Source organism: Coffea arabica, chromosome 1c (genome assembly GCF_036785885.1).
Source record: "Coffea arabica cultivar ET-39 chromosome 1c, Coffea Arabica ET-39 HiFi, whole genome shotgun sequence".
NCBI lineage: Eukaryota > Viridiplantae > Streptophyta > Magnoliopsida > Gentianales > Rubiaceae > Coffea > Coffea arabica.
Window position 1 is genome coordinate 57,628,683 of NC_092310.1, and position 17,335 is coordinate 57,646,017.

Genomic DNA, 17,335 nt, shown 5'->3' on the forward strand with positions numbered 1-17,335 from the left:
TTACATATACCTCCTATACTTTTATTGTTTAGTAACAATGTAAATTCAACAAGATAGATTTTCTCAACAAATCAACAAATCAACTCTTTTGCACAAAAATAAGAAATAAAACTATAGTACACTCAATTATTTTTCTTCTACACTTTGCACAAATCAACAAATCTAATCTCTAACAATCATCTAAATATAAGTTCTAAAACCAAATAAATGTCTTAAAGATCCTAAATTGTATATACAATATCAATACTTGTCATGCAAAAAAAAAAAACACACACACGCATGCACGCACACAAAAATCCCATTGACAACCAATTTCATATTCCAAAATTAAATATCAATGTTTAAATACCATTTTAATATAAGCTAATTTGACTTACAACCGCCATTACAATCCTCCAATGGCTTTAACAATATTAATATCTTAAAAGTAGAGAATAAATTTTACCTCTACAATAAAATTACAATAAAAATTTTCTAATCTAATGAAAGAAATTCTTAGGTAATTATTGACATTTTTTGAAAGTTTTTCTTGACAATCAACAAAATATGAGAAATTCTACATCTTTAGTTTTTCTTCCTGTTTCAATGATCAATTTCATTATTTATTTTTCTATCACTGCGAGTCTCTACATTTCTTTCTAATTTGACACATAATTTGCTTTTTTGTTGATTTTGTAATTCAATTTGCTAATGTCCGCAAAATCAAAGATAATAAAAAGGTATTATATTAACTAGAAAATAGATGAACAAGAAATAGATAAGAGACAAGAGAATACATATATTTTTTAGATTTTATAAATGTATTGTCTTGAATTTAAAATTGTCTATCAAGTGGATGGCATTATAGGTATTTTACTATGCCAGATAAGGTATCTGTAATTTTTTAAACTAAAGGGGAGTTAAGTGAAATTGTTAGAAATCTCAAGAAAGATTGTTGAAATTATCCCTAAATGTTTTTATGCATAAATTTTCCTTCCTTTTCGTAGTACTATAACAATTTCACTTTCCTTTGTATAGCCATTTTTTAAAATATTATTTTACTTATATCATAATTATAATTTTTAATCAAATTATATACTACTAGTTTTTGCCTAAGGCTGTAATCGAACAGTAGCGAACGGAGTGTGCAACTGTTGTTAAAAATTTTGAACTTTTGGGTTAAAATAGTTTTGAATGTATATTTGTTTTCGTTAAACAATTAATGTAAATATTATAGAAATTCGAAATAAGCACAACCGTTGGATGGAATCCGTTAATAAGAAATTAAACAATGCATATTTTTCTACAGCAGTAGCATAAGACACGCAAAGGATATTTTGTTTCACACTTTATATCATTTTCTATCCCACTTTTTACTATTATTATTTCTTCTATATAAACATCATGTTTTAGTTTTTTTTTATTTTCTTAAGATCCGATAACTATTAATTGAATAAAAATAAATACAACAGTTTCAAAAAAATAATATATACAGCCTAAAATTAAAAAATACAGCAGAAATTTCATAAAAAAATCTTTGATTTTTTGAGTTTGTTAATTTTTTTATATTACTCAGTAAATAATTATTGAATTTTAAAGAAATAAAAAAGAATTAAAACATGATATTTATCTATATCTATATAAATTTGGGAAGGGATTTTTAGCAACAAACTTCCACATATCTTCCCACTACCAATTATATTTTTCTAGCATTTCACATTTAATTTAATTTATAAAATATATTTCTCTTAACTTCCACATATTCTTTTCACATTTGAAATTGTTGGTTACTTTTTAAAATCATTTCATTTCAAATTGTTGGTTAATGTGCATGTTATCCTATTTGACCTTCAACCTATCACGTTTTCGATTGCCTTGCGTTATTTATGATTCTACTCCAATTAAAACTTCTATAAGACCATAACAAGATATAACATCCTTTCATACTTTCTTATTAATTTAAATAAGTAAGATTATTTACATTCCATTTTTTGCTATTCACACTTTAATAATCATTTTGATCATATAGTTTTCATTAATTATATGATATGATAAAACAAATGGTGAAATTGTAAATAATAAAAAATGGAGTGCAAATAACAGTTTCCTAAGTAAGAAGTGGCTTCCATGCCATTCGAATTTAAATAAATAAGAAGTGGCTCCACTTATATAAGAATTTGGTTTGAAATTTATTAGTGGGAGGGTAAATAAATAGAAAATATTGCCAAACTTAGTAAAAGCAAAAAAGTAAATGATGATATTTTATCTTTTAACTTAGTAATCCTAAGTAAAAGAGCAAAATTAAATAGAAAATAAAAAGGAAATAATGTCGTGGATTTAAAAAATCAAGAATGGTATTATTCATGAAATCTAAATTATGAAATCACTAAATAAAAAACAAAGTACTATTAGCCTTTTAACGTGGAAATTTTTTTGATAATAACAACACCAATTCTACCAAAATTTTTTTAAAAAGTAACATTATAGTTTAAGAGAAAAAAATAGAACATTCAACCCTAAAATGATACTTAATTTGTATGTATCTGGTCCAAATTTGAACCTGATTAGATTTGAGTAATAGTGCAAAACCCAAACACTAAGAATAACTTTTGGTATCATTAATTATTTTATGTATTCTTATTGCTGTCTTCATATGTAAATATGTATTTGCTATGTTATATATATATATATATATATATATATATATATTGATTGTAGTACTTGAGAATATTATAGATATTATCAGTTTTTCATTTCCATTTTTAGATACTAATAATTGCAACAATTGCAATCAATTTTCAATTTTATATTTTCATTATGGTAGGTAAAATTAAATATATTACGTTGCAGAGATATGAATTTAGAGGTTGGGTATAGGAGGGAGGAAGGAGAGAAGAAAATGGTAAAGAGTTGAAAAGTGGCGAGAAAGGTTGAAGAAGAATTATGGATTACAAGAATGGATAGAGAAGGGAGAGAAAAAGAAAGGGGATTGCAGAGATATGACACGTATAACAAAAAAATAATAATAGAGAGAGTGGTATCATGATAGAAAATACGAAAGTCATAGAAGGCATCTCATGACTAGCTAGCGGATAATAAAAGAAGGAAATGATGATGATTTTTAATAATTTTGAGAACTCTAAAAACATATATTATAGAGATTTTTTTTTTCAATTTACGTTAAAGTTTATGAAAAATGCTAATCAAAATGCAGCCAACAATTTTAGCGGTACACGACAAGAGAAAGATTTTTTTTTCTAAAAATGGAAGAAAATAAATTGGTTATAATTTGTTTTTTATATTATAAGTTTTGATGTATGGGTATAACATAATATATTTTGTCGGATACAGATAAATTGATTTTTTTATTTTAGAAAACTTTTCTCATCTTATCACCCAACCTAACCCTCTCCTTAAATGTGTTAACAATTTCTCTATTATGTAAATCATTATAAATTAAAAAATTTTCAACATGTTAAGCATATACTTCTTTAAAATTTTTAGTCTATATATATATTATTCTGTACCACAATATATAAATATATACAATATTTTTTGATTTGAAATATAATCCCGTGTATAGCACGAGTTAAAATATAGTGTAGAAAAAATAGCAATATAATAAAAAAATGGGATAGAGAATGACATTAGGTGTGAAAAAGAAAATCCGTTGACGTGTGGCATTTGTTAAAGAAGCCAAGTGAATCAGATTCATAAATAATAAACCGTATGTATTGATATTCCGACATGAATATTTAATTTACTTTCCTTAATGGAGCAGGGTGAAAATGACGCGCCCATGATATGAGTATAAGGTAAGTGAGTAGGATTGTGAACTGGTACACTAAAAACTGTTGTATCTATCTCCATCTCCGTCTCCATCCATGCCTTTCTACTCTATTTCTTTCTTGTCTCTTCCCCTCTCCGCTCGACTCTGCGTTCTCCTGCACTCAGCTCTGCAACCAACCAACCCTCTCTCTTCAGTCTGCATTTCAACGCTAGATTACGAAAACTACTCTAAACTTGCACTCTAAAATTCTTTGCGTCCCCAAAATCTTTATCCCCCTCCCTTCTCCGGTTCAGTCATTCTTATCTGTCTTCCCCTGATAACATAACATCCCTCTTGCTCCGAACGTTTTCTTTCCATCCTTCTTTCTCAGCAACCAACAATGAACAATGCCAAGGAAAAGCTGGTGGTAGAAGTGGTGGGAGCCCATAACTTGATGCCAAAAGATGGGGAAGGCTCCTCATCACCTTTCGTCGAGGTTGAGTTCGAAAATCACAGGGAAAGAAGCACTGTCAAGTACAGGGACCTCAATCCCGTTTGGAATGAAAAGCTCGTCTTTCCCGTAAACGACGTCGCTGACCTCCCTTACAGAACGATCGAAGTGAACGTCTTCAACGAGAAAAGATCCAACAACAGTAGGAATTTTCTGGGAAAGGTTCGTGTTTCGGGGTCGAGTATAGCGCGAGAAGGTGAAGAAATTGCTCAGCTTTATACCCTCGATAAGAGGAGCTTGTTTTCTCATGTCCGTGGAGAAATCACCTTGAAGCTTTACTTGTCGTCTCGAGAAGAAGTCAAGCAGGTTATCAATGGCAATAATGGCGCTGGCGTCATGGTCTCCAAGAAGAATAAAAGGTTGCAGCAGCAGCAAGGAACCAACCTGGCGGTGCAACAGCAGCTGACTCAAGAGAACAAACTGAATTTCCAAATTCATAACCACCCAAAGCCAGTAGAGCCCGGCGGCCCGGGTGACATGATGAAACCTGTTGTTATCACCACCGGACCAAATCCTACCATCCCGCCTGTCGTCAACCCGGCAGGCCTGGGGGTTGGAAGGGGTGGTGTTGGTAACGGAGGAGTTGCTGTGTACTCTTCCACAGGCGCCCCAGGGCCAGCGGGTGAGTATTCTCTGAAAGAGACAAGTCCTCACCTAGGTGGGGGCCCACTAAACAAGGACAAGACAAGCTCGACTTACGACCTGGTAGAGCAAATGCAGTACTTGTACGTTAGAGTTGTCAAGGCCCGTGATATCTCTTCTGTCTTTGGTGGTGGTGGGGAGCTGGTAGCAGAGGTGAAGCTTGGGAATTACAGAGGAATTACTAAGCGGGTGTCCTTGACTAATAATGCCGAGTGGGACCAAGTTTTCGCCTTCTCTAAAGATTGCATACAATCTTCAGTGGTGGAGATTTTTGTGAAGGAGGGCAACAAAGATGACTTCTTGGGTCGTGTTTGGTTCGACCTTAACGAGGTTCCCAAGAGGGTTCCCCCAGATAGTCAGCTGGCGCCTCAATGGTATAGAATGGAGGACAAGAAAGGGGAGAAGGCCAAAGGTGGTGAAGTGATGGTAGCCATTTGGTTTGGGACTCAAGCCGACGAAGCGTTCGGGGAGGCTTGGCATTCCAAGGCGGCAAATGTGCATACTGAGGGTTTGTGCTCGATAAAGTCGAAGGTTTATCTTTCGCCAAAGCTTTGGTACCTCAGGGTCCATGTTATTGAAGGGCAGGATGTTGTCATGGGCGAAAAAGGGTCATCAATGATGAGGTATCCTGAGCTTTTTGCGAAAGTTCAAGTTGGGAATCAAGTTTTGAGGACCAGAATTGCTTCACCTCTGGCTAATAAGAGCCTTTCCAACCCTGTTTGGAATGAAGACTTGCTTTTTGTGGTTGCGGAACCGTTTGAGGACTATGTTTTGGTTTCAGTTGAAGATCATATAGCTCCCAACAGGGATGAGGTTGTTGGGAGGGTGGTGCTGCCAGTCACAGGTATTGAGCGGAGGTTAGATGAAAAGCCAGCGACTTCAAGGTGGTTCAATCTTGATATTCACTTCAACAACCAGAACGAGTCTAAGGCTATGATGAGATTTGCCTCCAGAATACACCTCCGAGCCTCTCTTGATGGAGGTTACCATGTACTCGATGAAGCCACCATGTACAGCAGTGATGTTAGGCCAACCGCAAAGCAGCTCTGGAAGCCCCACATTGGTGTACTCGAGGTTGGAGTCTTGGGTGCTACAAATCTCATCCCCGTTAAGATTAAGGAAGGCAAGGGAGGCTCCACTGACGCCTATTGTGTGGCAAAGTATGGTCAAAAATGGGTCCGAACTAGGACCGTAGTGGACAGCTTGTCTCCCAAATGGAATGAGCAGTACACTTGGGAAGTCTTTGACCCTTGCACCGTCATCACCATTGGGGTGTTTGATAATGCTCGCGTTGACAAAAACACAGCAATCGGAGCCGCAACTCGAGATTCCCGCATTGGGAAGGTCAGAATTAGGTTGTCCACTCTCGAATCTGATATAGAGTTTATACTCATGCTTATCCGCTCCTCATGTTGCATCCCTCCGGAGTAAAGAAGACGGGAGAGCTTCATTTGGCTGTTCGGTTTTCTTGTGCTAATATGGTCAATGTGCTACACATGTATTCAATGCCTCTGCTTCCGAAGATGCATTACGTGCTGCCATTGTCCGTAAATCAATTGGATGGTTTGAGATACCAGGCTATGAATGTGGTGGCGTCAAGGCTAGGTCGAGCTGAGCCACCTTTGGGAAGAGATGTGGTTGAGTACATGCTTGATCATGACTCTCATATGTGGAGCATGAGAAAGAGCAAAGCCAACTTCTTTAGGCTCACAAATATCTTAGCCTGGTTCGTTGCCGCGAGCAGGTTCTTGGAGTCTCTGCGCAATTGGCACAAGCCCGTGTACTCGGCATTGTTCATGATTGTCTTCATGGTATTCGTCTTGGTGCCTGAGCTCATAATGCCTTGTGTATTGCTGATCATGGCTTCCGTCGGACTCTGGCGATATAGGTCCAGGCCACGCCACCCGCCTCATATGGACACTCGACTGTCCTATGCTGATGCTGTGCACCCAGATGAGTTGGATGAGGAGTTTGATTCTTTCCCCTCGAGTCGGAGTGCGGAGATTGTTAGGATTAGGTATGATAGACTAAGGAGTGTTGCCGGAAGGATTCAGTCTGTTGTCGGGGATATGGCTACTCAAGGCGAGCGTTTTCAAGCACTGCTAAGTTGGCGCGATCCGAGAGCGACATTCTTGTTTGTCATAATTTGTTTCATTGCTGCTTGTGGATTCTATCTGGTGCCATTTAAGTGGGTCGTGGCTCTTTGGGGGCTCTACCTTCTGAGGCCACCCAAGTTTAGGAATCGGTTACCTTCAAGAGCCGTCAGCTTCTTCAAGAGGTTGCCAACAAATGCTGATGGTATGTTATAGGCAGTCTGAATTCTGTGTTCACAGTCGTACTGCTCTGTGTGTGTGTGTGTGTGTGTTTTTTTTGTGAAATCGATATCGAACGGTAGAAGGTGTATTGTCTTTTGGGAGAAAAATGCGCTTCAGAGATGTTTTAATGCGTGCGTCTGTCACCCATCGTTTGGTTTAGTTTAGTGATTAGCTTTTGTACTGTAATTTATGTAGGATACTATGCTTTAATGCTAGTTGAGAATTCAGCTGAACCGAGGCATGCACAAGCTTGCAATTCTTCCTCGCCATATATATATATTTTTGTATTATTATTGCATCTTACCTGTTGAATTAGTAAATGTTAACACCTGGGAACTGCAATAAACAAGTACCAGATCTGTAATAGTTTAAAAAAAAAATCCACGTAATTCTCAATATATTATGCCCATCCTTCCAATGGATGCCATATCATTGCAAGTATTCTAACATCAAAAGGACGAGATCTGTCCACCAAAACACTGCAAAAAACACGAGAATGAAAAACCCAAGACGACGGCCCGATGATATGCTTCTGTTAAACAACACTCCTATACCGCGGCCACCTCTTGGGATCCAGCAACTAAAAAAGACGCCAAACGAGGATCTGTACGATACGGAATTCCAGTCCTAGCGCCCAATGCTCTACACTTAATAGCTGCCTGCAATTAACGACACACAGTGGATGTCACTGGTGAGCTATCTCCAGTCAATCAATTGCTCGGACCCCAGCAGCTTTTAGTGCATTTTTACTTGCAGGAGGAAAGTTTACTTACCACTTGAGCTGCAAAGGGTAACATTATTTCTGGTGGCATGCTGGCACAAATGGCTACAAAACAACGTAGAGATGAAGGGTTAGATGTGGATATCATCAATGCCCAGCCACCGAAGTACAACTTATAAGAAGTGTCATAAAACAGTATGGACACTCCGTATTTGCAGAGATTGCAAGGGAAAGCGTAATAGATTTCTAGATGGCTGACAGATTGGAAACCCTAGATCCTCCTCAAGCCTTAAGAGAGAGAGAGAGAGAGAGAGAGAGAGAGGTCCTGATAAAATAACAGAATCAATTTTGCGTTTTCAAAGACCACATACTACAATGATACAATACACAACTCTGCCACTCTCAAAAACACTCACATACACAATGTCTATGTGGGGTGTGTGTGTGTGTGTTTGCCGAGTGTTTTAGTTCATGGGGAAGATGCAGCAGCAGCAGCAGAATTTAAAGTATATTAAGGGGCAAAAAGCCTTTTCAACTAAGGAAGTGAAAAAAAAAGGAAGAGAGAGAGAGATAGAACAGGAACAAGAACAAAAACTGTCTTTCCTTACCATAAAGTGTAGCTCCGATAAATGAATCTCCAGCACCAGTTGTATCAACAAGTTCTCCAGGAGGTATATTCTCGGCTGTTCCAACATATAGTGTTCCAGTCACCGTCCCAATCCCCTTCGCACATAACTTCTTCACACCCTGTTGGGTGAAAAATGCGGAAAAAGCAGCATAAAGTCTAATGTCACAGAGTAGTAGTGAAATTACTAGGAACTATTACAACTCAGACAGACTACTTTCAAATGCTTCCAACAAGACCTGCAGATCAAATTTGTATTGTTTTTTCTTTCTGCAGCAAGGTAAAGAAGAAAGCTCTTTCCAAAAATAACAGGTTAACTTGAAGTCATGAGATTTCATCTTCCAAGAAAAAAGGCCACATGCCACCTAAATATTGTATTTTCCTCTTACAAAGGTATTAATTTCTGCATGTTCCATACTTCGGCCAGATCTTTCATTTATACAACACACCACTATCGTATATGCATGTGTCTAAAGAACTTCTCAGCAGTAAGTTCCTCATAAAATTTACACAGAAGTGAGCATGCTGCTACTTCCAAAAGACTGCCCAGACAAGAAAATGAACACACACAGCATCCAACTCAAAATTCAGCATTGTTAATGAATTATGATCATCAACACCCGGATTTAAGTGTCATAAAATATAGTTTGTGCTTAATTCGATCCAGTTCAAATAGTTTTAAAATGATTGCCATGTGAAACTCAATGCAGAATAAATGAAATTCATATATTTCAGCTACACTACTGCCGAAACCTTCAAGGATGAAAAGAAATTACCGAGGATATACATGTTGGCGAGTTGCTATTACTATCTTTTTTCTTCTTCAGTATATCACATAAATCATCTATATCTGTTTCTTCAGACTGGGCATTTTCTGCAGAAACATTTTTTGACAAACAGAAAGTGAGGTAAATTGAAGCAAATTGAAAGAGATCTGATCCACATATCCAATCATGATCTTGAAGATGTCTATACACACATAGTAGTTCATTCAAGAGTGGGGGAAAAGAGGTTGCATGTGCATACCAGTCATGCCCCTCTCCAGCATTATACATCCCTCTTTGCCTAATGTCACAATGACAAATTTGACATTAGTCAACCTCAAAAGAAAAGAAACAAGGGCACTTGGGATAGATGGCGCCTCAGTCCACTCCTGCAAGGAAAGATGTAAGATATTTGCAAATAACTCCTCAAACAGGGAAAGGAAAAAGGCAACGACAGAGAAAAAAAGACAAAATATGAAACTGATGATCCAATGCAATCGAAGGTGAATCTTTTCCAAAGCAGTTCCAGCAAGGATTATAATCGAAGAATGATGATCCTACAGATTGTAATCAGAAAGCTTGCACAATATAAAAGAATTGATGGACTGGAATCTAATTCACAGATACAAATTGTTTAAAATCAAGCCTGATTAATGAACATCAAGTTAATTCAGTATTTCACATGGCATACTTCAAAAATCCAGAAACAAAGCAGACATTATTGCCACCCTTTGCAGTCTCCTTGTTTTAATCCAATGAAAAGAGTACAACTTCTTTTGTCAATAATTCACATCTGCTGCAATGGTCTACCAGCTACCAACCAAGTATAAACAAACTTTTGCTATGATCCCAAAAAGTCCAATTTATGAAAAAACCATAACTCCTCTAATTAACAACCTAGAAAAACTAGGGTAGCAATGCTAGAGTTATAAATAGAAAGACATGCAGCAGTTCAAAAGGATTACTATTTAAGCAGCTTTTATGAAGCCTAAACTTGCCTGTGGAAATTTTGCTGAGCATACAACGTAACTAGACAAACTTAAGAGATCATCTAATCCCTCCCTCTTCCTTTCTGCATCAATTAAGATAGGAATTGCCCTGCGATTTGCCTGTACTGGAAAATCAGAAAGCATTCTGTCATTTTCACTTTGCAAAAGTTTCAACAATACCAGCTACCTCTGAAAGTATCAACGCTCACATACAATAGTGCAGTAAGTATGAGTTCCTAAAATTGTATAGAGCAGAAAATTAGCCTTAGACGAAAGTAATGCAAACACTTGAAGATTACCTCCCGTGCAACAAGCAAAGCAGTTTCGTGTAATCTTCCATCAAAATATACAAGCCTTGCTCTACTAATAGCAGCTAACAAGTTAGAAGTTGAAAGATCATCAGGTATCATGGGCGGGAACCCTGGAGTATGAATGCAAGTGCGAGTTTTCCTGAAATATTTCAAGAAATAAAACTCCAAGTTAATAAAACGAAGCAATCTATTTAACACAGCCAAGAAAACTCTAGATTTCAAGTACTTCACATGAAAATCTTAAACGAAAGATGGAAGCGAAAAAAGCTTGCATCTTTAAACTGCCTTTCTTTTGTTTTCTGAAACCCTGCCGCCATTCTTCTTGCATTCATTCATAGTAATCAATAGTCTAAAAATAACAGAGATGAGAAAAAGAGAAAACAAAAACCATATACTTTACCAAATTAAAGTCTAGCACTTAGCCCAGGAAATGTTAAACAAGGAGTAATCAAAATTTTGCTAGCTTCAGTTAACAACTAAAGGCAGGTAAAAGTACACAGTGTTGCCAAACATAAGTAATATCCGGGCTTTAGAGAGATATACATAATGAAAGATCATTCACAACAAATGAGCAAACCATTGACATCCAGTGAAGAAGCAGATAAACAGAACCATCCTAAGTAAATTACTCCTATTTGTGCAACAAAATCATTAATATATTGCAGAATACTCACGTTTGGTTGTCGACAATGATATAAGTGAATGGAGAATTGCCTCCTTCTGATACCTGAAAAAAATATACCAATACAAAATTAAGTGAACATTGTGAAACGTTACAGATTAAAAGAAGAGTAACTTGAAAAAGATAAGGGGAACCACCTCCTATACAGTACATTTTATACATCAAAGAAAAAGTTGATGGTAGTGCTACCAAACACCCACCATGACCTTGTGGAAAGCAAAACACAGGAAACTAGCTGTTGACTTTAACCCACGTAAAAGAAAATCTGGGACTAGCTGCACTTTGGCTAATGAGTAATCTATCAGAAAGTCATATTCAGCAAGCAAGGTTTGTTAGGTCCAAATATCCACGGGAGCAGTCTTTTGTTGGTAGGCGACCTGTAAAAACCATTAAAGCACGAATAGGGCTTGTGGCCAGCCTGGCCTTTGAGTTGGGTAACTACCTTTCCCCTAATATTTTTAGTTACAAAAATATAGAAACCACAAAATTGAAATAGCATCAAAAGCCAAAAGCAGGTCAAAGTTGTCCTTCACTTTACCAAAATTTAGCTCACAAAGCCAAACTTTGCAATACTTTATATCAACTTTGAGATGAGTTGAAGGTTGTGCTATCACAGAGGATTGACTGCTCCTAGCAACGAGAGGCCACAATATATCAAGTTTCAATAAGGTAAGTTTATCAGGTCAAACAAAGAATATAGTTAAAGTGTACATATGACTGCAAGCATTGGCGCTCATCATTCTAAATCAACAAGGTATTAACCTTGCACATTTGATGTCCAAAACATCAAACAGAAATTCCTAATTCCTAAATGCTCTGTAGCTTCATCTTGGAGTTCATCACATTTGAAGAGATTGCAGGTCAAGGTGGTTGCGTATGTATGTAAATCATATTTTCCCTTGGAACTCTAGCAAGTAAAGGTTGAAGCATTGTGATGGGAGAAACTGGTATCAAAATCACACACCAAATAGAGGTTCACATGAGTAACAGAAACAAAGAAGTCCACCATTAAAATGCCAAAGAAAAGCTCGAGCGAGTAAAAGAAATGGAAGTTTTGCACGAATTAACAGAGATCCGAAGAAGCCCACCACAAGAAAGGACGTGTCAACGCCATCAGCTTCTAGTTCCTCTATTAGCCCTTTTCCTTGGGGGTCATCAGCAACCTACTCAAGAAATTTCTAGCGATAAACATCCCCTAATATATATTACTCGAGAATGTTCAGTTAAAAAATTACACGGTTGAAAGTAGACCTTGGATATCAGCCGCGGCTTCAGTCCCAATCGAGCAGCACAAGTCAAAGCATTCCCTGCATTTCCCCCTCCTTGCAGCTAATCAGAAAAGGCCCCGACGCAGTCATTTTGGGAGCAAGCATCAACCAATATGCTTAACATTTTGAAAGCGTATACAAAATAATTTTGGCACGAGTAATTTCATATGTAAAAGATTTTTCTTCTTCTTCTTCTTCTTTAAAAAAAAAAAAGAAAAGAAAATAATAAATAGACGATTAGTATATAATAGGAAGAGAAACCTTAGCGCTGGTGCTACGAGTCTTGTCGTCCGGATTGGGGTAAGAGGCCACAGCAGCCAAGAAATCCACCGACACTGCTCCGCAACCTAGCTGCATAAGTACGCTGTTATCAGTGTAATTGTAAATGGAAAAAAAAAAATAATGCAAGTAGATAAAGGAAAAAGACCAACAACGATGCGATCTTCGGGGAGAGGTGGAAGCGATGAGGAAGCTTGAGCTGAAGTTGACATCGTCTTCCTGTCACACAAATTTCTGCTGTAAACAAACACAAGCCGATAGCAATGCCGCAGACGACGACGCGTAACAATTCGAAGAAGCGAAAAAAAAAAAATTTTGCGACGTAGTATAAAAAAGAGCAAGGTACCTGGGAGAGCGAGTGATGAGAGAAGAATTGGAGCGCGGTGGAGACGAATGAGGAGGAGTCGGTAGGAAATTGGAGCAGGAATACAATGAATTAGTTGCAACCGCCAATCCACCAGGAAGCGAGTGCAATGATGGTGACGCCATTGCTACTTTTTCTAAGGCCACTTGCGCAGATATGTATCCCGCAACCTGGATGAGATTAGTTTATCTCTTTGCCCGCTGCGCTCCATCCACTTACAACTAGTGGTATAATACTGCTAATTTATCGGTAAATTTCGCGGAATATTGTTAAAATAAAAAATTATCATAAAAGTGGTGTTGTAGTGGAAGTGTGGATGATATAAGAGCCGCGCAGGTGGGAATATGGGAGCAACAAAAAATCCAACCCATTTTTCCTTTTTTATTCATGTTCTTAAGAATCGATACAATTTTATGTTTCAACTGTGATTAACATATTTCAACAGTCGTGATTTGGAGGGAAAAATTTCTCAATCCTATTGCCGCAGACAAAATTTGCGGCGAAGAAATTTTTATTTTTTTAATTAAAAATTTTAATTTTTTAATGTCACTTAGGACTAAATTTGTGGACCAAAGTTGATCAACGGTCAGTGAACAATTGCCATTTTTGGAATTCTTGAAACCGCAAATGACCTTTGCGGCGAAGGTGATCATTTGCCGCAAATCCAAGGCTTGTTTGTAAGGTGAGTTTTTTAGGTGTTTGTCTAAAATTTTATTGAAGATTATTGTAAAAGTTGTAAGGAAAATTTTTAGGATGAAAAACTTTCTTCTTTTTTCTTTCTTTCTTTCTTCTTTTTTTTCCTCTCCCTTTCCCCTCCCCCGGCACCTCTGCCTCTGACCAGCAAAAACCAGTAGCCATGGAAAAAATTTTTTTCCTCTTTTTCTCTCCCCCTCTTCTCCCTCTCCCTCTCTCCCTCTCCTCCCCCATCCCCGTCGCCGTCAGCAGCCATGAGAACTTGCAGCCATGGATTTTTCTTTTGCCTTTTCTCTCTCTACTCTCCCCCCTTTTCCCGCCACCCTACCCAGATCTGGTCATCCGACTCATGCCATGGGAAAATTTTCTAGCCCTTTCTCTTCCCCTCCTCTCTCTCCCTCTCCCTCTCCCTCTCCCCCTCTCCTCTCCCCTCCCCCTCGCACTCCGACGCCAGAGGAAGATGATCGCAATGGATTTTTATTTTTTTTCTGACCCTCTCCCTCACCATCTCTCCTCCCCTCCCCTCTCCTTCTCTCGCCACCCTCCTCCTTCCTTAGCTGCGATCTGCTACCAGACCGCAAAGGGGGAGGGGGAGGGTAGCGGGGGAGGGAGAGGAGAAGAGGGGAGGGGAGGAGAGGGGGTGAGGGAGGAGGTCAGAAAAATTTTTTTTTTAAGTGATCGGGGCTAGGAGAGGTGGTAGAGGTGGTGGTTGGAGTGGTGGGTTGGTTAAAATTTTTTTGTGTATTAGATTTTTTGTTCAAAAAATTTCTTAGGTATTAGATTTTTAAGGTGTGTAGGTTAAAAATTTTGATAAGTTTTTTGAAATTTCTGTAGCAAAAATTGTTAAAAAATTAATATTATATAAACTTTCTAAAAACTTGGGGTTCCAAACAAGCCCCCAATTTGCTGCAAAGGTCCTTTTTTTTCATGAGAAAAGAAGAAACCAATTATGCTTTATGAAGATAGCGTCATTGAATATGAATGTTAATTCAATTCATGCATCTGACTTTTATCGGACATATTAAATGGATAAATTTGTAATAGAACACATGCAAAACCAAGCAAAATAAAAACATTTTAAAAATAATAAAAATATAATTGATACATGGACTTTTTTTAGGCTCTAGAAATTAGAGTTTTGAATACAAATTTCTTTGCACCCTTTTTGTTTCTTAAGTCCTACTTCCTATTGAAAAAAAAAGAATAAAAAACTTCTGTATTGGATCCCTCCATTGCTGATGACGAGGACCTAACGCTTGAGCAAGTGCAAGCACCACCTCGAAGGTTCGAATGACTACAATTGAGATGAGATCCACCACATGAAAAGATGCATTGGAAATATGGCTACTTTACCACTCCGCGCGATAAGAGCAAGAGGCGTGTTGGTGGGTGATATTTAAATTTTATGAATTTTTCTTGTCAAATCTCCCATTATTATCATTCAAGTTCATGTGTTAATTATTGCACTCATTTATCGTTGAAATGATTAAATGCTATATTATTTATCATTAATTATATTAACATTAAAACTAAAATATTAAAAAAGGGATGACTTGGGCATATTTTATTTTCATTTAACAGCATGCATGATTAGCACAATTCTTATAGGTAAATTAAATTTAAGATTTCGTGGCTAGGATTTATATTACGTGTTAGGATGTAGTGATTTCGAGTTTAGAATTAAATTTATGATTAGGATTACAATTAGGTTTTAGAAAAAAAATTTAAACGAATCGCCGCATATCAACTATGTGGCGATTCTTAATTGTATTTTGATTAAATAATAATTTGGCCTTCGCCGCTTATTTCACGAGCGGTGAAGGCTTTAAAAAAAAAATCGCTTCTTAGCTTTGTAGAGGAAAAAATTGAAAAATGAAAACAATTTTTTTAGAGAAGCCTCTATTGCCGTTTGCGGCGACCCTTAATTTAGAACCAACTTTCAATTTACACCACTTTTGTCAACTTTTTTTTATTTTAACAATATTCGTAGAAATTCGCCCTTATCGTTTCGAGAAAAAAAAAATTAGTAAATCATTTTTCTGTTTGGTGCACAACACAAAATCAAGAAGAATATTTTGAGGAATACTACTATGACGCAAAAAATGCTCCAAAGCTTTCCGGTTCCGGCGGTGGTTTGACTTTTTACCCACCGAGCACCGCGCCATCCCCACATTCATTCATTGAGATGAAAAAAACTAGTACTACTATCTGTTCAATCCCGTAATCGAACCGTAGGTGGGTAAAATTGATTGATCAATATACAAGATGACGTCCCCGACCTGCATCTCCATTGTATTGTGAATATTTTAAGATTATCAAAATTAGAGGTCAGAATATTCTCTCATTTTCTCTACGCAAATAAAAGAGCTCACAACTACCACATCCTACACCACCGAAGAAACCTATTTTCTCAATACAAATGGCCCTTCATTACTGTACACTTGAAAAAGAAAAAAGAAAAGAAAAGAAAAAATGGCCTAAAATGAAGCTTCATAACCGCTAGGACCATCATTCCAAGTACGCCTCGAAAGCAGTCCATGCTCGCTCATACTCCCCTTTAATCTATAAAACGCTTTTTTACTGCAGACAGTCCTCAATGGACCTGACCTGTTCCCATGGTTGAGAATAGGTCAACCGCAAACCAGCTCTGGAAGCCCCACATTGGTGTCCTCGAGGTTGGAGTCTTAGGTGCTACAAATCTCATCCCCGTTAAGATTAAGGAAGGCAAGGGAGGCTCCACTGACGCCTATTGTGTGGCAAAGTATGGTAAAAAATGGGTCCGAACTAGGACCGTAGTGGACAGCTTGTCTCCCAAATGGAATGAGCAGTACACTTGGGAAGTCTTTGACCCTTGCACCGTCATCACCATTGGAGAGATGAGTGGCAGGAGCGGTCATCACCATTCTGAACTGTTCATGGTCAGATTTTGGCTAAAAAAATGTACGATTCAGATCACTTGTTGTACATCGATTTTCATAACGTGTGTGGAGCCCGCAAAATTTTGTACTAAAGTTACACGTTGTGCTAACAAAATTAAGCCGTGTACAACTAAAGTTACGTGCTGTTGAAAATGACCAAAACTGTCAGGAATGATTGCACGCCCTTGTCCCCAATGGGGTGTTTGATAATGTTCGCGTTGACAAAAACGCAGCCGTCGCAGCCGCAACTCGAGATCCCCGCATTGGGAAGGTCAGAATTGTTACAATTATTGAGACAAATAATAAAAGAAGCAAAGGACAAGTGTTTATTTCTTTGTAAAATTGATATTTCTCATAACATGAAATTACTCTATTTATAGAGTTTAAATAAACTCCACTAACTATCCCACTAACTCCACTAATAACTCCACTAACTCCATTAATTTCACTAGTTATTCCACTAATTCCGCTAACACCATAAATAAATATGATTAATTAACAATGG

At 37.3% G+C, this 17,335-nt stretch overlaps 1 protein-coding gene and 1 pseudogene across 2 annotated transcripts; one reads left to right on the forward strand and one right to left on the reverse strand.

Moving 5' to 3' along the window:
- Positions 1–3,840: 3,840 nt before the first annotated feature.
- On the forward strand, positions 3,841–7,678 carry LOC140037500 (multiple C2 domain and transmembrane region protein 5-like; annotated as a pseudogene).
- Positions 7,584–13,462, reverse strand: LOC140037502 (uncharacterized). Of its 2 annotated transcripts, none has more exons than XM_072081732.1 (13): positions 13,202–13,462; positions 13,008–13,089; positions 12,838–12,927; positions 12,560–12,637; positions 12,397–12,471; positions 11,301–11,353; positions 10,615–10,765; positions 10,325–10,435; positions 9,589–9,715; positions 9,339–9,436; positions 8,546–8,684; positions 7,990–8,042; positions 7,584–7,875 (listed from the first exon to the last, which is right to left on the reverse strand). In XM_072081732.1, the coding sequence occupies exons 1-13, from the start codon at positions 13,342–13,344 to the stop codon at positions 7,765–7,767; spliced, it is 1,311 nt and encodes a 436-aa protein (XP_071937833.1). In that variant the 5' UTR covers positions 13,345–13,462; the 3' UTR covers positions 7,584–7,764. The 2 variants fall into 2 exon arrangements, with proteins under 2 accessions (XP_071937833.1, XP_071937841.1); XM_072081740.1 differs by having other exon boundaries at positions 13,008–13,074; positions 13,202–13,452.
- Between the last annotated feature and the right edge of the window lie 3,873 nt (positions 13,463–17,335).

Excerpts from the sequence above, each read along its gene's own strand:
- LOC140037502 (XM_072081732.1), bottom strand. The coding sequence starts at position 13,344 with ATGGCGTCACCATCATTGCACTCGCTTCCTGGTGGATTGGCGGTTGCA. Across the intron at positions 9,437-9,588 it reads GCTGGAGAGGGGCATGACTG|AAAATGCCCAGTCTGAAGAA; the intron begins GTATGCACATGC and ends ATGTTTCTGCAG. Across the intron at positions 8,043-8,545 it reads TATCGGAGCTACACTTTATG|CCATTTGTGCCAGCATGCCA; the intron begins GTAAGGAAAGAC and ends GTTGTTTTGTAG.